The 22,032-nt window shown below is 47.7% G+C and overlaps 1 protein-coding gene across 1 annotated transcript in view; it reads right to left on the reverse strand.

Moving 5' to 3' along the window:
- Window positions 1-1,765: 1,765 nt before the first annotated feature.
- RALGAPA2 (Ral GTPase activating protein catalytic subunit alpha 2) overlaps window positions 1,766-22,032 on the reverse strand; it is a 401,571-nt gene continuing 381,304 nt past the window's right edge. Inside the window, exons 41-42 of the mRNA XM_073236981.1 lie at window positions 7,919-7,958; window positions 1,766-5,097 (exon numbers count right to left, since the gene is read on the reverse strand). Of these exons, the coding sequence (XP_073093082.1) occupies window positions 7,954-7,958 (5 nt within the window). The 3' untranslated portion in view covers window positions 1,766-5,097; window positions 7,919-7,953. The remainder of the gene's footprint in view (window positions 5,098-7,918; window positions 7,959-22,032) is intronic.

Here is a 22,032-nt window from a genome sequence, read left to right on the forward strand (position 1 = left end):
GGGCCCGGGAGACTCAGCTCCAGCCTGGAGCTTTACTTTCAAGCTGAGTGAACCCATTAGCCAGCATCTTTAGGCCTCAGGTTTGTTCTCTGTGGAAGGAGGCAGTTGGAGTGTGGACTGTCTTCCCAACTGGAGATTTGTGTCTTCGGTGAACCAGATACAAGGGTTGAAGTTTACTGTGGGTTCCATTTCCATGACCTTAGTTTTCTGACTTGAAAAATGAAATGCAATCAAAACCATTTCCATTTGCAGAAGAAGAGCAAATGGTAACACTTCCCCTTGACATCAACTGTTTAATAAATCAAAGAGGCCTCAATTTAGTCTATACACATACAAGGACCGTAAAGCTACCACAATATACAGAAGTGTACACAACACCTGCATCTTATTGCTGAGAGATACTCTCCTGCAGCAAATGCAAAAACCCCTGGCATTTTTCCACGAATACTCATAGACTTTCACTATGATCAGGGTGCGCCTTTAAGATATTTTTTTCTTTAAATTCTGGCACCTAAAAAAGCCAGAAAGGCTGAAGAGAGCTTATTTGTAGCAATGGTCTTTTGGAATCACCCGAAGTTGGATTGTCTTTTTTTTTTTTTTTGGCATCTGCTGCAGGTCTTGCATGATTTGGCCTCAGACTTGAGAGTATTTTTCAAAGATAAATGGACCCCTCCCTCCATATTTTTGTTATCAGTAAGAATAAACTGCTTTATGAGATTGTCCTAACAATATCTTTGAAGTTCAGGTGACTATTTCCAGATCTGAGGGGAACCCATGTATTATCCTCAAGGGAAAGGGGGTGCCATCCGTAGGTGGGACAGTGAGGAGGGGCTTCTGAGGGGGTCGTGGCCAGTGTTCTCTGTGCTCCAGCATGTGGAGCAGGTCGGGAGGGGCTGACCCCAGCCACACAACATGATTGGTCCCAGTGCCTCAGCCCAGAACTACCTGCAGGCCAGACTCCTTGGGGATGAGGGAGACTTGAAAAAATATAGACACTGACATGCTACCCAGACCTGGTGGGTCAGAATCTAGGTGAGGATGGGGCAGGAGCCTGCATCTTACAAAGCTCCCTAAATAATTCTGATGCAAGACGAGGCTGGGAATTACAGCTTCTAGGCAACAAAGTTCTAAAACTCTCAATCAAATTTTATTCTATGAAAAAGCAAGTATTAGAAAGCACAAAATACCTCTAAGAAGCTCTTGATACCAGTCAAAAGCTAAAAAAGCCTGAACAATTCAAGCTCTGCTTGGTTCCCAGGAAAGCATCTGGACACTTCCTGAGGTCCCTGAATTGTCTTATAAGCAATGGTACTCAACAAATATTTGCTAAGTGGACAGATTGGTGATTTTCAGACAGCTTGACTGATGTCTTGAAAGTCCCCTGCCATCCAGAGCATGGGAGTAACTGGAGACTCTGATAGCGGCCACCTGGCTGGGCTGTTGGACTGTGATGGTTGGAGTCCTGAGGCAGAGCCATCAACACGGCTGCCCTGGAGAGATAGGAGCTAGGACCCGCCCCTTGAGACACAAATAGCAGGAGATTCGGACAAACTATGTCCTCATGGAGAGAGGATGGACTTAAACAGGTGACATCAGTGATACCTGGACTGAGATCTTCTGGGTACTAGGTATTTAGGCTTTGATTAAGAAAAGCTTTTGAACACCTTCATCTCATAAAAATGCAAGCTATCTTTTGTTAGATGCCAGGATAAATTTTACTTTCCTACAAAGTCTAATGAAAACAAAAGAAACATATACACATAAGTGCTGTTTCTACTTTATTAAATCATCACAGTAAATCAGAATTAAAGAGAAAAAAATGGTGGTTGTGGGCAGCTGTGGAGCTGTGCACTTTCCTGGCCGTGGCTTGCCTTTGCTGCAGTGCATCCGGACACACACACATGCCTGCAAAGGTGGGGAAATGTAAGCGTCTGTACCACGTGGGCCTAAACCTAGATGTGCAGCATGTGGAAAATTAAAAATGAGAGATAGCAAAATAAAAATCAAATGACATACTATAATTTACCATATTTATCAAAATTTTTCCTTATTTACATGTACTAAATATTATCGACCTGAAAACATAAGAGAACATTCACTTTCTGTAAATGTAAGACACAGGTGCTGCGTGCAATGGGAAGGAAGGTTGTTTCCTGTTGGGTTTCCCTTCAGGTGTGGACATTCCCCTTCAGTAGATAAAAACATAACAGTTACATAAAAGACATCACCGTAAGTCTGAGGACCCCTTAAACCTCCAGATGATACAAATATAACAGTGGATGAAGTGATGGTGGTCACACCCAGGGAAGGTTAGGCAGACGTGATTTGTATTGTCCTGGATCCACGTGATCTCGTTTGTAAGGCTCAGGGCTGATCGGTCAGCCCCTCACAGCTGAGGCTTCACTTCCCTCCTTCCCTGTGGCTCTTAGGCACTGCGGCCTCCACGGCATGAAGATGCTGAGACAGTCACTTACCCTGCTAAATTTCCCCCCTTCTGTCTACTTAGGGTTTTACTATTTTTAAAAAGTCACCATTTGGGGAATTACTGTTTTTTTTTTTTAAGTACAAGAACCTACTCAGTGAGATTGCAGAATGTCAGCTTGTGGAGTAGCAAGGTCTGGGCCTGCCTGCAAGCCAGCAAGTGTGATCCACTTTGGGCCAATTAGGGTCACTTCTGTTTACAGATGGCTGACTTACTGTGATGGGTCAGCTGTGACTCAGGTGGGTTACCACCAGATGAGTGAACCTCTGCAATTCTGCTGAGAGGCATTTGTTACAAAAGCACAATATTTGCTTTTCTAAGTGAAAAAAAAATCTTGATCATTTCAATTTTCCACCCCAAATAACAAAATGATTCAAGTTTGCATGATTACAAGGAAGCCTGGTTGCCAAGTCCCCTGCTCCCCCATTCCAAATCTCTGAAGCAAAGGTGTGCCGAGAATAGTGGGCTTGGAAAAAGCTCTGCTAACAGAACCACTGGCTGTAATCTGGGATCATGGGGTTGATGAAATCATCAGGGATTACAGGGAGGTCTAGTTATTTGCTACCTACCACTGAATTCCCCACTCCAGGCTCAGGAGGACTAGTAAAATAGAATCATGGAGTAGAGGTCCAGACGTCCAAGTTCTGACACTTCAACCAAGTCCCGAGAATTCTGCAGCAGTGAGTTTCTGGAGCCTGATGGGGAGATGTTCTCCTAGAAGCTACTTGCCGTCAGAGCCTACACAGGGCTCTGGGGCCCAGGACAGGCAATTCCCTTCCCTGCAGGAATGAGGTCTGGGTATTTTGTAGATACCAAATGAAGCAGCTCAACAGGAGTCTTGAGTCTGAGTGGAATGGGCCTCATACCACGCTGCCCAGAGCCCCAATCATTAAACAGGTGGTAGAATCGGGGGTAAGCTTCATGACACTTGCTGACACAACAGAAATGCTGTGATTCCCAGCCACCCATTATGCTGCCATTAAGCCCCTGGAAGCAAGCAAAGCAGGCCTGTGTGCAGGGCTGGCTTACTCTATCCAGACACCCCATGCACTCATGTCCAGACAGGGCTTGACCTGCTGTCTGTGGGCCTGGCCTCAAGCTGTACCTGCTGCAATCCTCCATAAAGCAGAAAAATTAGTTCTCTTTAGATGTGATGGGCCATCTTTGTAATAGGAATGATTTTCTCAATCCTTTCTCACTTGTCCTAAAAGTGAGTCTGGCGCCTGGGTCTGCTTGCCTCTCCTGCAAAGCTCAGGAACCAGCCAGACTACCTTGACGGTGGGTGGGAAGGCCTGACTGGTCATAAAAACTCTGATGGGGCAAGTGGGCTTAGTGGGTCAGCAGGAAGGCGACAGAGCATCCTGGCAGGGCTGCCTTTCTCTGACCCTTAGTTGGCAGCCACAGTTTACATGCTGCTCCCTGTTTTGAGCCAGGGCTCACCCTGGAGACAGGCCAAGGGCCTTGGTGAAGAGCAGAGGGCCCATGCCAAACAGCTCCTCCTTGTTGATTGATTTCTCTGTAGCTGACACCCACAAACCCCCAAAAAGGGTGCTGGGTAAGCACAGAATAGAAGGTAGAGCTATTTACTTATTTATCATTATTTTTTAAAACAGACTCAACATGCCTTCCTTGGAGCCAAATGGATAAAAAGTATAGATCAAATCCCTCATCTTGACTCTGCTCCCCTCCAACTCTGTGCAGTGGAAAGTATTTCTTAGACCCTGCCTGACCCTCTTTCTGCTGTCTGGAGGGCACAATGGCAGGTGGACATCCTGGGGGTGCCTGTTTGTCTGGTGCTGGAGCTGGTGTGCTCCTCGCGTGCTGACAGGATGCTGTGCTGAGCCAGGCCCTGGGCTGAGCCAGGCCCTGGAAGGCTTCCTGACCTACAGGAGCTTTCGCAGGGATGGGACCCTGCATTTCTGGAACCATCTGAGTATTCTGTGACAGTACCATCACTGTCACGACCTGCAGGTCCCAGGATGGTCAGAAAAACCTCTCCCCAGTTAGTGGGCACCAGGTACCAGGTGGAAAAACACTCAGTACAACTGAGGTAAAACTTCTCCTGGGCAAAAGACCCTAGGGATAGCCAATTTCCGTGATGATGAAATTTTTGAGTAAACCACAAATCCTAACATAAGAACTAGCAAAATCAATGCTGAGAAAATTCCTCAAACAATGTGACAGTTGTTTGGCAGCCCCCCTGTGAATTGTGCTTGCATTTATGAATGAGAGGAAACAACCTGGGGTACAGATACCAGCTGCCCTGCCTTCCCTTCCTTGGAAGCCCTGGATCTCCTGCTGCCCCAGGAGCAGGCACAGCAACCACACAGGAGAGCAGGTCTGTCTCATTTTTCTTTTCTTCTTTTAAAGCCCAAAGATCACGAGGTTTCAGGGCACAATTATACCGCCCAGTCTGAAAGTCAGAACCACACCATTTTGGGGGATTCATCTTTAAATTCAGAAGTCCATTAACTTGCTGAGGGCACTAGTAGAGCAGAGTGGCATTTCCTGGGGTCTCTGGGTTTGGGGGTTCAGGGTGGGGCAGTGGGGGCATCTCATCCTTCTCCTCATCCAGGGGCACCATGAGGTAGGTGCTCAGGATGGCAGCTGGAGCCCTGAAAAGGAAGCAGAGAAAGGCCAAGTCATGGGGCCAGGTGAGGACTTGTGGCACTTGGAGGAAATGGAACCACTTCCCCAGGAAGGGGGTTGGAATGACCTCCCTGTGCTCAGTGAATCAATAAATGAATGTCTTTGCTCTCAGTCTTTGCTCTGGACTTCCCTGTAGCATAAAGGAAGTTATGATTTTTAAAAAAAATTAACTCCGCCTTACTGTCCAATCCACAGGTAAAGAATGAAGAGAAAAGACATCTGATTACAGTAAAGGGAGGAGGCACCAACAAGGCACCAGCCAGAGTCAATGGAAAGGCAAGTCAGACTTCAGGGGCGGCATTTTGGGTCCCTGTTGGTGTGATTATTTACACGTTTAGTTATGGATAGTTTGCGTAACTCGATTATTCCCCAAAGGGTCTGAGACGAGGTCAGAAGTCAATCGCTTGTTTGAATGAGCCGGGGGAGCACACGGCTCTTCAGCACTGGAGGCAGGAGAAGAATTAAAGCCTGCACACACGGCTGTGCCCTGGCCTCCCTGGGCTGTTCCCAGTGCTCTGATGATTCAGGAATGGCTGCTGCAACACCTGGCCCACGTTGCGGTGCGGCCGGTCTCCCCGGGGCAGCTCTGTGAGGGAGAGGCTCATTTCATCACCCTGCTTCCCCTTGTAATCTACCTTTAAACCTGTTGTATTATACCCCAAGCTTGGAACAAACCTCAAAAGCAGGCTTTCTATCCTCCTGACAGGTTTCCATTCCAGGCATTTGGCCTTTGAAATATTTATTATTGCCATTTGAAATTTATTTATATAAGTTATCTTACTCCATCCAGACAGCATCTTTTTTCATTTTCTGGCCTTACCTTATTGTTTCTAGGAAGAGTCGCTGAAATCTATACCTGAAAACATGCTGGGACCCCAGGGGATGATCACCTTCCCCAGGGGACTCTGAAATCCAGCACCTTCAGACCCCCAGGGCTGGGGCTTCACTGTCTCCTTCCTCGATCCCAGTAAGATCATGCAGAGAGAGACAGCCCTGGGAAAAGGCATCTCTCTGTCCCTGTGTTGCTGGACATGGGTAACAGCATTCAATTCAGAGGTCAACCTGATTTAATCCCGGATGATACTCCATCTGAAATACCTTCACTTCAAATTGTCTAAGATATCACATTATCAACTAGGAACTACCCCACCCACTATTATCAGATCTATTATCAGATCTATTAGGAGAGGGAAGCAAAAAAATAAGCAAGTCAGTGAAAAGGTTAAGTGCCCCTCAAAGATACAATAAGTGAAAGAGTAATTCTGGGTTAGAAGGGAAGATATTTAACCCCTCCACGGCCACCCACCCTCCCAGGGTGGCCAAGGAGCACTTCGCACCCCTGCAGCTATGTGGCACGGCAGGTGGACGGAATGATGCCAGCTCAGACGAGCTGGGAGAAGCTCTGCAGCTCGATGCCCTCCCCATGTCCGAACACAGTGGCCCCAGCCACTAGGGGCCAACGGGAGGCCACCCTGAGCTGGAGTTGCACACAGGGTCCTGCGTTCCTCCAGTCCCCATCTTTCCCCTGGCACGTCCTCAGCCTGTGGTGGCTCTGCCATGCCCACTACAGCTGGTGACTGATGGGAGGTGGCCTCTGCTCTGCTCACCTGGCCTCTTCCTCCTGCTGGAAGCTGGGGGTCTGTTCGAAGGGCACTTGAGCCCCACTTCACCACTTCTGTGGCTGGGGCAGGAGGATGCACATGGATGGGGTCTCAGCAAATAAAGATTTCTGCACGCAGTCCCATGAGGGAGGGGCTTGTCTGGCCCTGCTCTGCCTATCTGACACCAGCACCTGGGCTTTGGAGCCCGGAACGCCTCTGGGGCAGAGTGAGCCATAGGCAATAACCCGGGACTGGGCCCAGCGGGCTGAGGGTCAGCTGGCTGCAGCAATGGCTGCTCCTCCTGCCTTCAGGTGTAATAGCCTCTGCCTGGTGGAGGAAGGTGCTGTTCTGGATAAACCAAAACATCTAGACCCTCACACCCCACTTCCGGACAGACCAAAGGGCTGGCAAGCATCCCGTGCATTCCCTGTGGGTGATGGTTGGTGAGTGGCAGCTCACTCGCTGACGTCTTCATTATTACTTTTATCATCATCCTCATCATCCTGTCTCCCTTCTACCTGTGAGCTCATGAGTCCAGTCAGCCTGGGCTACCCCCAGCGCTGTTGTCCATCAGTGCACTGGAAGGGCGGACCCCAGGCCCAGCACCTGCCTGTTCTCTGGGTCCTAAACCACAGCTGACCCCCAGATCCCCAGGTTCTCCACCCTCTGGGCTCCCCACCTTTTGTCTGCTCTTCCTCCCCAGCTGCTCCATTCAACAGCCTGCTCCCTGCGCCATGGCCTTGCAGGCCCCCCAATTAGGCCAGTGGTCAAAGGCTGGCCCAACACGTGCCGCGTCTTATCGGCGCATCCCAAGATTCTACTCCCCCCGTTCCCTCCCGCCCTCCCCACCCCCCGCTCGGCCAACAAAAAAAGGGGGCGGTCCTGGTCCCCTGGCTCCCCGCGGCCCTGCATACAAAAGAGCAGGCGACAAAGACATTTTCTGGCTTGGCAGGTGCTGGTGTGGGACTCCACCCGGAGTGAGCAGGCAGCTGGGCGAAGCTGGGCTTCCCGGGCAGCTCAGACCTGCAGGGCAGGGGTGTGGCAGGACCTCAGGGAGGAGGGGACGGCAGCAGGGACCCAGCGGCGGATCAGCACCGGGTTAGCAGCAGAGGGAGGCCTGTTAGTGAGCGTGCACCTCTTCCCAAGAGCAGGGTGGTGGGCCAATCCGCAGACGCGTCGTTCTTACCTTGCTCAGATATTGCCATGAGACCCTTATGTGTTTTAATCTGGAGGAAGAGAACATACAAGTGGATGAATATGAGCCCAGTACATCCGCAGTCCAGCTTGATGATGAACACAGTGCTGTCGACACGTGTGTCTCTGTGCTGCTTGAGTCGTCGCAGCTCTGGAGATGAGCACAAACTGAAAATCCACTTAAAATTCTCCTTGGCAGGACAGACTTCAGCTGCCGTCACATTTATAAATACAAAATGAAGGAGGCACTGCATTGTACGATGTATAAAGCAGACACTGTCAGGCGCCCTGCGGACACTGGGCACACTGACCAACTGTATCATTTTCCTGCTACCCAATATTCCGTTTGGTCTAAAATATAGTCAACGATAAGCATTTTCAAGACCAGAATTTGTCATTCAATAGATGACCTGAAAACACAGTTGATACCCTCCAGGTGTGCAAGTTTGCATGCCTCTAGGTTTCATCTTACAGGTCGCAGGTTTGCACAGTGTGCTTATTCAGTACTAGTGTCACCTGTGGTGTGACAGTCCTCAGGTGGACCCATGAAGTGTGAGGTGCACGGGGAGGCTTGGAAAGTGGACCCTGCAGTGTCCAAATTGGACTGCAGGCTCACCCTCCCGCACAAGCACAGAGCAGTCGGATCTTAGCAGTCACGCTGTGCTGGAGGGAGGATTGAGCTTTCCATGCTCTGTGATGTCTTTTGCCAATCCCCCACCGCCATCCTGTTTCCTGTGGGGGTTTTCCTTAGCAAATGTATCAGGCAATAGCTCCTCTCCCCCACCCCCAGCCCTCTTGAATTCAGCTTTACTAGACCACCATCCAGTCTGGACAACAGACTTTTATCAATGACATGGACTGATGTCTGCTTGGCCACAGTTGTTAACTTGGATTGTCTGTCGGCCCTGCTGCCAAGGTGGGCACAGTGACGAGGGCGTCTCTAAGACGGTGGTTCAAATGCTGTTGGAAGAAAAACCACAGACATACTTATGGGTGAGGCTCCATGAAAGGTGGACTTCTATGAAGCCATATTTTCCAACGTACTGATGATAATCCATTCCTCCAAATTACTGCGGTCAGGGATCTCAGGGTAACAAACTGCCCACGGAAGACCCAGGAGCATTCCCATACATGATCTGCGACCACTGTTGGAACTGCTCCTTCTCTGCAAGATGATTGTGCTCTAGGGGCACCAGAATTTACTGGGTGCTTTGGCTATAGGTAGCAGACTAGAATGTTTTCCGTGGACCCTCTAGGTAATGTGAGAATATGGATTATCTGTTATGTGGGGCCCACTTCATCTCAGGGAAGACGGCAAACATAGGGCCTCCCTCTGTAGGTCTTCCTTGAGTTGAGGGGGGTCAGCATGTCAGGGAACCATGCTACTGCCCTTCTCCGGAGTGGGCAAAGGGTCCCCTCATGAGGGTATCTTTGGTCTCATCCCCTGCAGCCCCTCAGCCCTGGTTATGCTGGGTTACAGGCACCTGATTGGTAGAAGCCCAGAAAACAGATGGCGCAGCTGACAATGGAGGGCTTGTTTGTAATTGCTGATAAGGACCGCTTGTCCTTCTCCCCAGTGTGTCCCCAGATGCAGCCTGGTGTGGTGTGCTGGACCAAACAGAATGTCTCAATAACTGCCAATCCATGGGTGAATTAAGGAGATGCAAAGACAAAGACAGGTGGGGCCTGCCTTAATTATTCCATGGGGCTCAAATGTCACTTGCCCTTGACACACAGGCAGTGCTACCAAAGGGTGGGGGCCCCCTTCTTGGGACACAGGAGTAGGCTGTCAGCTTCCTGATCCATCCCTGGGGGTAAACGTGAGGTACCAACTAACCTGGGCAGTGCTAGAAAGCCCCAGAAGATAGCACTGTGCTTGGAAATGAGGGATGAGGAGGACAGGGTGTGTGTGATGCTTGGGAGTGTCAGGGAGAGACACAAAGCATAATTATTTCATCCTTGCATCAACTGGGTAGTGGATACGTGCCAGGTGCTGTTCTCAGCTCTGGGTTACAGCAGTGAACAAGGCAGATGAAACCTTGCCTGTGGGGCTTTGGTGCAGGAGATATGGCATGCCTTCTCGGGGGCAATGTCACCCCAGAAAGGGCAAAAAACCTTATTCTTTATATGTATAAAGCCTGCTATAAGTATGGTAAATAAACCGATATACAGTATTTCTGTGGTATCTGGGAGGGGAGGGCACAAATTTGGAAATAAAAATGTCTGAGGAACAATCATGGTGGGGTGAATAAAAAGGCTGGGAAACACTGGCCTAACGTGTATCACGTTCAAAGTCCTCCTTGCATATTAGAGGTGCTGGCAGTTGGGAGTAGGTCTTGCTCACATCTCACAGCAGCTGAGTGAGACCCCTCTGGGGACAGCCCTTTGAATGCAACTCAGATGCCAACGGGCCTGACTGCAGCCACTCAGCGGCTCAGCAACACAGCCGGAGCCTGGAGAATCCGGGTGTCACTTTTAGAGAACCATGTCTTACTTCTCTGGCCTCATGTGACTTCTCTGATACTCCACATAGCACAGAGGATTACAAAAAATGCAGGGAACAATAGTTTGGTTGGAGATCTGCTGTGTTCTACAGCGCTCTGCCTAGAGGATGCTTTTCAAGAACTTGTAGGTCTTTTTGTGGCATGTTTTCTCTGGCTGTACTCACTAGGACAGCAAAAGAGCCAGGATTTGAACCGAGCTTATCTCCAAGGAAAGGCTGCCTTCCAGGACTGCCACCTGGGATAAAGCTGGGCAGGGTCAGACAAGAAAAGCGGCTGCCTCTCCCAGGGTCTTGTTACTGAACAGTCAGTGTGGAAAATGATTAACTGGTTCAAGATAATTAGGGAAGAGAATGATTTTGAGGGCTGGCATGGATGAGGGGAGAGAAACAGCAGACTTGGGTTCCAGCTTTAGGCAAGTGCTAAATATCCTCCCAGCAGGAAAGCGGACAGAGCGGGAGATCAGAGAGCTGTCTGGGCTATTCAGACCCCTTGGATTAGCTCTAAGGAAGGGAACAGGTGCAGCCATGGATAGGGTAGGCCTACAGACTCAACTCTACATTGGCAACCCAAAAGTAGTGGGAATTAGCCAGACTAATTAACATTTCCAAATGGCCCGAGGATGGCTTCCAGTGTTTCCATCCGGGCAGCAGTGGCTGTGTCCTGGCCCCGGCCCTAGGCTGGGCTGGCCTTCCCCTTTGGGGCTGTTGGTCTTGCCCATCCACTTTGGTTCTGAAGCAGAAAGCCAGGGCAGCTGGACCATGAGGTAGCAGCCGGGGAGGCTGCACACTGTGTGCCCGCACAGCCATGTGCCCTGTGCAGGGGCCAGGCCAGCAGGTGGAGCACTCATGGAGAAAGTTTTCTGGTCATCTCTTCCCCTTCCAGGACTATAATGTACTTTAATGCATCTCTGACTAAATTTCACTAAATTATAAGTTTAAGATTAGTATTTTGGTGTCAACGTTCTTGTCTCCCTCATGGAGAAAGAGGATTCCAGATCCTCTCACTACCTCACAAAACTCGAACACTAAGATCTCAGCTATGTCTTGGCCATGGCAGGTGGTTCATTTTACCAGACTGAGTTCACATCTCAAAATGGCAAAACAGTACATAAATGTTTGTAGCAACAATATTCACAATAGCCAAAAAGTGTTGACAGCCCCAGTGTCCACCAACTGATAAATGGGCAAACAACCAGTGGTCTACCCTTACAGTGGAATATTACTGGGCAGTAGAAGGGAATGAAGTACTGATATAGGCTCACAACATGGTGAGCACTGACAATGTGCTGGGTGAAAGAAGCCAGTCATCAAAGACCACACTGTGTATGATTAATTTATAAAAATGACCAGAGCAGGCAGATCCACAGACAGAATACAGACTGGTGTCTGCTTAGGGCTGGAGGTGCGGTGGGGGAATGGGGAGTGACTGCCAGTGGGCTTATGTGGGATTTGTTTGTTTGTCTTTCAGGAGGGACAAAAATGTTCTAAAGTTAGATTGTGGTGATGGTTGCAAACCCCTCTGAATATTCTAAGACTGTTGAATTGTACACTTTAAATGGGTGAATTTTATGGTATGTGAACTATATTTCAATAGTGCTGTTTTTAAAAATGACCAAATAGAAGAGAAGGTGGTCTGGGCAGCATGATAGCTAATGCATCTCCAACAGGGACATGCCAGGTGGCTCCAGGTTCCAGGGAAGAAGGAAGCTCCCCATGGGCACCAGGGCTGGTAGGACGCCACCAGCAGTGCTGCTCTTGTGCCTTGCTGCACATGCTCAACCTCCTCACAGCAAGGACAACAGGGCCGCTCCTCAGGTGCCACATGGCTCTTCCCTTTAAGGCTGACTCTCAGGTTTGTTCTCACTTGAATTTGTCTGTCTTATAAAAGCCCAGGAGTGGCCTTGGGTGGCGAGGTGGGGATGACAATATGATTTTTCCGAGGACACAGCAGGGCTCTTGCATGCAGCTCGAGACTGTTCTTTGAATCTCCAATAATCAGCAGCCCAGGAAAAGGCAGCAGCTCTGATAACTTTGGGAGGACAGGGAATCCCAGGGTTTCCCCAAGGTGTCTGAGGAAATGTTCAAGAAGCAATGGAACCATCTGGTAGTTCCACTGCCACAAGCTTCCTGTTGTCTTCACACATTAAGGAAGCCATTTCTGCCCATAATTAAGATAGTTTCTACAAGTGAGTTCTTTCTGTGGTGCTCTACTTGCACTCTAATGTAGGAAATACTCTAACTTTCAGTTAAATTTCTCAGTTATCTGTGCCAAAGTGGGTGTGCATTTGCTTCTGTACAAATTGTAAGGTCAGAATAAATCCTATTACACAGTCCTTTCTGCCTTTGCCACAGAAGAAGGGCCCCTCCCCTCCTCTCCACAAACAGGTACCCAAAGGCAGGGAGTCTCTCAGTGGGGGACAGTGGGTCCTGTCTGGGAACACAAATACCTCAGCATTTGAGCCTGATCTCTACATGCTCAGCCACCTGACCATGAAATAACTTCCAAAACTGACTGAGAGAAATTGTGCTCTATGGAAGGCAGACTGCGGGCAGGGAGTGCAGCAAGTTGCACAATTCATAATTGTTCTCAAGACTATTTTTATTAAAGTGAAGCAATGTCAAGGAAGCTTACCCTCATAGCCTAGCTTTTATGGATCACCAGGAGTGACTTGACGTCCCTTCAAACAATGGTCAATGTACCCATGATAGTTATCAATCAGGATTCTTTAGGCCAGCCCATGGGTTCGCATCCACTAAATTCTGGTGAGAGTCTGGAGGCTGTGTGGGGATGGGGGATGTGTGACTGCAGGTCAAAGCTCTGCTCATCTCCTTTTCACCTCCTTCCTTCCCCTACAGGGGGCATCACTCTGCTCCCTTCACCTGTGCAGTCCAGGTGAGAGGATGCTCGGCCTTAACCATGCTGGGTTCCTGTGGACCTTGAATGTGCCTGGAAAGCTCCTGTCTCACAGCCTATGCACCTGCTGCTCCCCCTGTCTGCCCCTGTCTGCAATGCTTCCCACCAAATTCTAAATGGCTTGATCCCTCACCTCCTTCAAGTCTTTCCCCAGATGTCACCTTCTCAGTGAGGCCTCTTCAGCCCTGTTTTATAGTGCACCCCACCCTTCTCAGGACTCCTGGGCCTCCTTCCCTGCTCTTTTTCTTCTTTGCAGCTCTCAGCTCCTGACAGGGTGGGGCTGCTGCTGCTTTGCCCCTTTTGTATCTTCCATACTGAGCACTCAGTAAGTACTGAGGGAAGGGATGTGTTAAGGCTTGACCCTGGTGTTGTCCGTATGATGACCTGAGGAGGATCCCCTTTGTAGGGGGAGGAAGAAGGTGAAAGGGCATGGGAAGAGTTTGACCTGCAGTCATACATCCCCCGCCCTCATAAGACCCCTATCTTTATAATAGTCTTTGTCATAATCTTCAGAACAATCTATGAACTGTAACCAACTTAAGTGATGCATGTGTGTCCCCAGGACCATACTTTACTCTCTGAATAGGGCCTCCAGCAAGTCACCAACTTTGGGTAACTGGGATAAAGAGCAGAGTGCTGGTGGCCCGTAGAGGCCCACTTCTGGCTTCTTCCTTTCTTCTCTGTGGCAATCCCTCTTCTCTGCGGCCCCCATCCTTGATGCTCTTGGGTCCCCCCAGTGTTCTCCTGGTTGGAAACACCTGGCCTCAGAGAGCTGTGCACCCAGGTTATAGAGGGCTCCCTCATTAACTGGAGGCAGGCTGTTTCTCTAAGCTGCTTCTCTGAGCCCTGGGGATGTAGCTAGGAGGCAGGGTTTCCCTAACTACCGCGTACGGGCTCCAGGGTCTGCCCAAACACACTTCAGCAGCAAGGGCGAGGGAGTGGGTATGTTTGCTTTTGCCTGAGATCAGAGGGGAGTCCTGGAGGCCCTTCAGCGGCTCACCTCACCCTGAGGCCATCTCAAGGCCAGAGGATCCTGTCAGTGAGGAAAGAGAGGCTGGAGGCTGGGTGCTGGCCTGCACAGGCTGCTGATCCCACCACAGGTAGGCTGAGCACTGCAGGAGGCAGGAGGGAGCTGGCTGGGCCACAAGGGCTGGAGCACATCCTCTGTGGGGCTGGGATTTTATTTCTCATATTCTTGAAAAGTCCAAAAGTAGGGTTTGCCTCCATCACGGCCCCCTTTACGGTGGCCAGTGATGCTGCCAGGTTCCCTGTGTCCTGAGAAATAAGTTTGGCCATGTCAGTGATGTAAAACTTTATGGATTTTTTTCTTTTTTTTTATGAAGTTGACTGGCATGTTTCCCATTTTCAAGTGGTTTTTTTTCACCTTTTGAAGGACTTTAAAGGTTAACAGGAGAAAAGGAATGGCTTTTCTCTTTATTATGCCACTTAGATGTTTATTTCCTGGTTATCACCATGTATCCTTTGGGAAGACATGAGTATAAAATGGTCTTCTGTTCTCTGACGACAGACTTAAATGCTAGCAAGAGGTGTTCCATTTGGCCTCTGTTGTGGTGTGCTCACTGCTAACTAGAAATTCAAGCAAAACCATTGAGTACTCCAGGAACCCCCACCCCACTGCCGCAGCTACATGTTCCACCTGCTACAGCCAGAACAGCAGGGTAAAGCCACGGTTCACAAGGAATGCAAAGCTGGGGTGCCAGAAGCTCCAGGTGCTTCTGAAACAATTCTCAAGGTTATTTCAAATAAGCTTTAATTAAGAGTCATTTCCAAAAATTGTCTCTGAGAAAAATTCTTGGTACTTGCCGGCCATCTCTTGGCAACTGCTCAAGTGTCCCTGGGGCCGTAAACAACAGTGAGTGGGGAGGAAGGTTCCACTTGTACTTCAAACCCTATAAGGACTGAGAAACCAGACTAACCTAAATGCAGCATTTCACAGAAAAGGCAGCACCCTCACGTTCTTCCAAAGGGACAAATTAATGTAATGTCAAACACTTTAGAAGGAAGGATCTTGGGTCCCTCCTTCTTCTGAGAACCTGTGAACACCCCTAGCCCCACACCAACTCCACAGGGCAGAAGTGTCCTCACGCTGGCTCTGAAAGGAGCTGTTTCTTCTTCTCTGCTCTTTCACATGGACTGTTCCTTTCTGCAGGCCTTCCAGGTCTCAGAAGTCCTGCTTCTTCACCAATGTGGGAAAGTTAGAAATTGACTGGTAGGATATTAATAGAATAGCTAATACATATTAGGCAAGTTTTCATTCTCTCTCAGACTCACAAGGCAGACTGCATGGAAATCTCAACCCAAATGACCCAGACTATTGGTTGACAGCATCTTTTCTTTTGAACTGTATCTTTTTGATACATAGTTATAGTTTGTAGGTAACTAAACCGGGCTTATTAGTAAATAGCCATATTTTGGAGGTTCACGAGTATCTGCTTTTCTGTACTCAGACTGCAAGCTCCTGAAGGGAAGGGGAGACATAGAGCACAAAGTCTCCAGAGCCTTAAAATGCTCAGTATGGTCCTGCTTGGCAGCAGCTGCTGGGGGAAGGAGGCCAATTCAGAGATGGTAACATCTGACAGGTAGCACTGTCTTTTCTAGCCAACTGAATACACAAATGTTTGCTTCATCACTTTCTTACACCTCCCAGAGCTGACACTGAGGTGCGTTAAAGAGGAATAAGAGATGAATAAGCATGAAGCAAAATGTGGTTGCAAACTGGGCAGTTGAGAATTCTCTTTAGAACCCTCAGTGCCATTTACAAAAGCATCTCGAATCAAGTTTCAGTTGTTCAAACTGCATTATCCAGTCTGTGGATTGATTCTAGCTTCCCCCGCCTTTCTCTACACCCACTTTTTGCCATGTTGTTTATCACTGGCCACTTTCACTAAGAGACCAGGAAGGGAGAGGGACAGATTACACACAATGACAGGTGTTTGTTCCGCATCTTGCATCAGGCCCAACACACATCTGTGATCTGGATACACACCTGCAATAGCCTGAGTCCTTCCTGTCCACATTTCTATTTTACTCCTGTTGGATATGGCATAGGAAAGAAATTACATGCATCATTCTGTAAAGATACAACCTTTGAAGAAGACACACACAGGATAAAGACTTAGCTATCCTAAGAAAAGTCAAGATATGAGTAATAACAAGTTAGATGGCCCTAAATGAGGACCTAAGCATTATAGAGATATCTTGATTTAGGACAGCACTTCTCGGTCCTGCCTACATATTACAGCACCCTTGGAAATTTTAAAAGTTCAAGTCCCCTTGCTCAGGCCATGCCCCAGAGCAGTAAATCCAAATGTCTGGTGGAGGCATGCAGCATCAGGATGCTCTGGCTTCCCTGGTAATCCAGTGCACAGCCGGGGCCAGCATCACTGATTCTGGGTGGTTTTAAAAATTCCTATGGAAGTTTTATCATCTTTTCCAGGAGGATACATCTGAAGTTTCAAAAACACAGATACTATGCAGAGGGGGTCAGAACTGAGCTGGTATGTGGAAAGGAAGATTTGGGCTGGGTCTGGAAGGGATTGTTGGGACGGAGGAACCATCCAGGCAGGTGGTTAGCTGTTTGCATGTGGCCACACGTGGCTCAGCTGCAGCCAAGGTGGCTGAGGGTGTGGAGTGGAGTGGGGCAGACCTGAGTTCTTGACTAAACAGAGACCTAAGAGAACTTGTATTTAAAGGGAATTTCTGGATGATCTGAATGGTGTTCCGAACTCTAATCCTTGTTTTTAATATTAATAAAAAACCAGCATCAGTGGCTCTGATTTATGGGTTTGTCCCCATAGGGTGAGTGCCAGGTTGGCCTTTCCAGGTGTCCTGGTCCCTGGCTTGCATGTCCCCTTCTAGGAGACAGGGTGATGGGCAGGCAGCAGTATGTTCCAGGATGGAGGCAGAGGCTGCACAGGACAGAGTGGAGAAAAACCCAGAGAGGCAGGGTGGTGAGAATGGTAGTCCAATGAATGGCTGCTCAGGGCTCTTTATGTGCTGGGCACTGCTGTCATCTCCTTACACACATTAACTTACCACATCTTTCAGAATGCTCTTTAAGAAAGCTCTATTTATGGATCCAGTTTACAGAATTATACTCTGGGGAGCAGAGTGACGGGCCGCTTGGCTGAGACCACATGCTGGAGCTGCCTGGCTGCAGAACACGGCTCACTGCCCTGCAAGGAGCCAAGGCAGCTGGGAAGGACAGCTCCTGGTGGAAGTTTCCAGAGTGTTGAGCAAGGAAGGAACAGAAGGTAGTGGAATTAGAGATGAGGAAGGAGAGCAAGGGAAGGCAAGCCTGGGCCGTGGTCAGTTCTAACGGTGGAAAAACGTGCAAACCCTGGTAGGGGGATAAGCAGGGTCAGCACTTTGCTCACGGGCACCCCCTTCTGCCCTCGCCAGCGACTGGCAGTGATGTGCGGGTGCATGGGCTCTGGGCCTGGATCCTGGCTGTGTTCCCAGCACCCCCAGAAATTAGAAGCCCCTCTAGGTCTTGGGACACCTGCCTGAACCCAGGGGCCTGACCCATCAGCAGCGTGTGCACGTGCGGCATGTCTGCTCACTGGGGAAGCCAGTACTGTGCTGGGCTCCAGCTCCCTCCTCGGCTCCAGGAGGCTACTTAGAAGAGGAGAGGAGAGAGCTCCTTAAAGGACGTTGTAGCCACAACTGTGAGATGACCCCAGAGACCACCACAGTGTGCTGGCCGTCACATTTGTGAGCTGTCACCTGGACAGGAGTGACCAATAACCACATCATCACGTGTCAGGAGCTTCTGCTGTCAATGTGTCAGGTAATTTAATATCTTTCCCAAACTTCATTCTTATCTCAAGAAGACATTTTGAAGAATAAGGCAGGCATGGCTTTGGTGAGTGGCCCTGCTTGAAAAGACAGATGAGACTTATCTCCTCCTCCTCTCATAGGGGCGACATGGTTTGTGTAGATTCAAAAGCTCTTATATAACTGGCTGGTTAGGGACTCTGGCCAACGTGACTAACAACCCGTGTTTGGGGACAGCTTACCCAGTAGGGGAAGCTGGCGGTCATCTGGGTCTTGGACAACACCAGGGACCCTGCCCAGATCCCATGTCAGGGAGGAGACAGTGTGCAACACCCTGGCCTTTGCTCTGCTACCCCTTGCTGGCATGGTTCTCAGCTCACTCGGAACTGGCGTGGTTAGTTACTAGGGGTTAGACCTGCTATCTCCCAAAGTCCCTTCTAATTCTCCATTCGATGATGTTCTTTACTGGCTTTAGCACATTTATGAGGAAGATGAATACATAAGAAATGCTATTAATCAGTCAAAACCTTGTCAAGACACTTTAACAAGGAGGGACGAAGGGAAGGAGAGAAATAGGGGGAGAAGGGAGGAAGCCAGGAAGAAGAAGAGGAAGACAGTGAACAAATGTGTACTGACCACCCTCAGGGAATGGGGGAAATCTTTCACCGTTTGGGGGTTAGATTTCAGGTCTCTCGTGTTATTTCTGGGATCACCTTCATTGATAACTGCTCAGTGAAATGGCCATGTTGGGAACTGCATGTGGAATGACAAGCCTATAATATCTTGGCACATGTAACCACTTTGCAGTTCAGGGGTCTTAGCAAATGAAAGTTAGGTGTAGCTTTCCTCCTCCAGGCAAAGGCTGGTGAATTAGAAAAGTAGTTTGTGTGGTGTCTATATGCCAGATTCCCTTTGTAACATGTCTGCAGTGTTATGAGATTTTTATTTTTTATTTATTTTTATTTTTTATTTTGGTATCATTAATCTACACTTACAGAAAGAACATTATGTTTACTAGGATCCTCCCTTCACCAAGTCCCACCCACATACCCCTTCACAGTCACTGTTCATCTGCATAGTAAGATGCTGTAAAATCACTACTTGTCTTCTCTGTGTTGCACAGCCCTCCCCGTGCCCCCCACGCACTAAACATGCTAATCATAATGCCCCCATTTTTTTCCCCACCCTTATCCCTCCCTTCCCACCCATCGTCCCAGTCCCTTACGTAACTATTAGTCCATTCTTGGGTTCTGTGATTCTGCTGCTGTTTTGTTCCTTCAGTTTTCCCTTGTTTTTATACTCAACATATGAGTGAAATCATTTGGTACTTGTCTTTCTCCACCTGCCTTATTTCACTGAGCATAATACCCTCTAGCTCCATCCATGTTATTGCAAATGGTAGGACCTGTTTTTTTCTTATGGCTGCGTAATATTCCATTGTGTATATGTACCACATCTTCTTTATCCATTCATCTACCGATGGGCATTTAGGTTTCTTCCATATCTTGGCTATTGTAAATAGTGCAGCGATAAACATAGGGGTGCATCTGTCATTTTCAAACTGGAGTGCTGCATTCTTAGGGTAAATTTCTAGAAGTGGAATTCCTGGGTCAAATGGTATTTCTATTTTGAGCATTCTGAGGAACCTCCATACTGCTTTCCACAATGGTTGAACTAATTTACATTCCCACCAGCAGTGTAGGAGGGTTCCCCTTTGTCCACACCCTTGCCAACATTTGTTGTTGTCTGTCTTTTTGATGATGGCGATCCTTACTGGTGTGAGGTGATATCTCATTGTGGTTTAATTTTCATTTCTCTGATGATTAGTGATGTGGAGCATCTTTTCATGTGCCTGTTGGCCATCTGGATTTCATCTTTAGAGAACTGTCTATTCAGCTCCTCTGCCCATTTTTTAATTGGATTATTTGCTTTTTGTTTGTTGAGGTGTGAGCTCTTTATATATTTTGGATGTCAATCCTTTATTGGATCTGTCACTTATGAATATATTCTCCCATACTGTAGGATACCTTTCTGTTCTATTGATGGTGTCCTTTGCTGTACAGAAGCTTTTTAGCTTGATATAGTCCCACTTGTTCATTTTTGCCTTTGTTTCCCTTGCCGGGGAGATATGTTCATGAAGAAGTCACTCATGTTTATGTCCAAGAGATTTTTGCCTATGTTTTTTTCTAAGAGTTTTATGGTTTCATGACTTTTTGATCCATGTCCATCTTTGATCCTTTGGAGTTTACTTTTATGTATGGGGTTAGACAGTGATCCAGTTTCATTCTCTTACATGTAGCTGTCCAGTTTTGCCAGCACCATCTGTTGAAGAGACTCTTATTTCCCCATTGTATGTCCATGGCTCCTTTATCGTATATTAATTGGCCATATATGTTAGGGTTAATGTCTGGAGTCTCTATTCTGTTCCACTGGTCTGTGGCTCTGTTCTTGTGCCAGTACCAAATTGTCTTGATTACTGTGGCTTTGTAGTAGAGCTTGAAGTTGGGGAGCGAGATCCCCCCCACTTTATTCTTCCTTCTCAGTATTGCTTTGGCTATTCAGGGTCTTTGGTGGTTCCATATGAATTTTTGAACTATTCCAGTTCATTGAAGGATGCTGTTGGTAATTTGATAGGGATTGCATGAAATCTGCATATTGCTTTGGGCAGGATGGCCATTTTGACGATATTAATTCTTCCTAGCCAGGAGCATGGGATGAGTTTCCATTTGTTAGTGTCCCCTTTAATTTCTCTTAAGAGTGTATTGTAGTTTTCAGGGTATAGGTCTTTCACTTCCTTGGTTAGGTTTATTCCTAGGTATTTTATTCTTTTTGATGCTATTCTGAATGGAATTCTTTTCCTGATTTCTCTTTCTATTAGTTCATTGTTAGTGTATAGGAAAGTCACAGATTTCTGTGTGTTAATTTTGTATCCTGCAACTTTGCTGAATTCCAATATTAGTTCTAGCAGTTTTGCAGTGGAGTTGTTAGGGTTTTTTATGTACAATATCATGTCATCTGCAAATAGTGACAGTTTGACTTCTTCGTTAACAATCTGGATTCCCTGTATTTCTTTGTTTTGTCTGATTGCCGTGGCTAGGACCTCCAGTACTACGTTGAATAACAGTGGGGAGAGTGGGCATCCCTGTCTTGTTCCCGATCTCAGAGGAAAAGCTTTCAGCATCTCGCTGTTCACTACGATGCTGGCTGTGGGTTTACCATATATGGCCTTTATTATGTTGAGGTACTTCCCCCCTATACCCATTTTGTTGAGAGTTTTTATCATGAATGGATGTTGAATTTTGTTGAATGCTTTTTCAGCATCTATGGAGATGATCATGTGGTTTTTGTCCTTTTTATTGATGTGGTGGATGATGATGGATTTTCGAATGTTGTACCATCCTTGCATCCCTGGGATGAATCCCACTTGGTCATGGTGTATGATCCTCTTGATGTATTTTTGAATTTGCTTTGCTAATAATGTGTTGAGTATTTTTGCATCTACATTCATCAGGGATATTGGTCTGTAGTTTTCTTTTTTGGTGGTGTCTTTGCCTGGTTTTGGTATTAGGGTGATGTTGGCTTCATAGAATGAGTTTGGGAGTATTCCCCTCTCTTCTATTTTTTGGAAAACGTTAAGGAGAAGGGGTATTATATCTTCTCTGTATGTCTGATAAAATTCCAGGGTAAATCCATGTGGCCTGGGGGTTTTGTTCTTGGGTAGTTTTTTGATTACCGATTCAATTTCGTTGCTGGTAAGTGGTCTGTTTAGATTTTGTGTTTCTTCCTTGGTCAGTCTTGGAAGGTTGTATTTTTCTAGGAAGTTGTCCATTTCTCCTAGGTTTTCCAGCTTGTTAGCATATAGGTTTTCATAGTATTCTCTAATAATTCTTTG

The sequence above is a fragment of the Manis javanica genome, chromosome 5, assembly GCF_040802235.1.
Source record: "Manis javanica isolate MJ-LG chromosome 5, MJ_LKY, whole genome shotgun sequence".
Taxonomy (NCBI): Eukaryota; Metazoa; Chordata; class Mammalia; order Pholidota; family Manidae; genus Manis; species Manis javanica.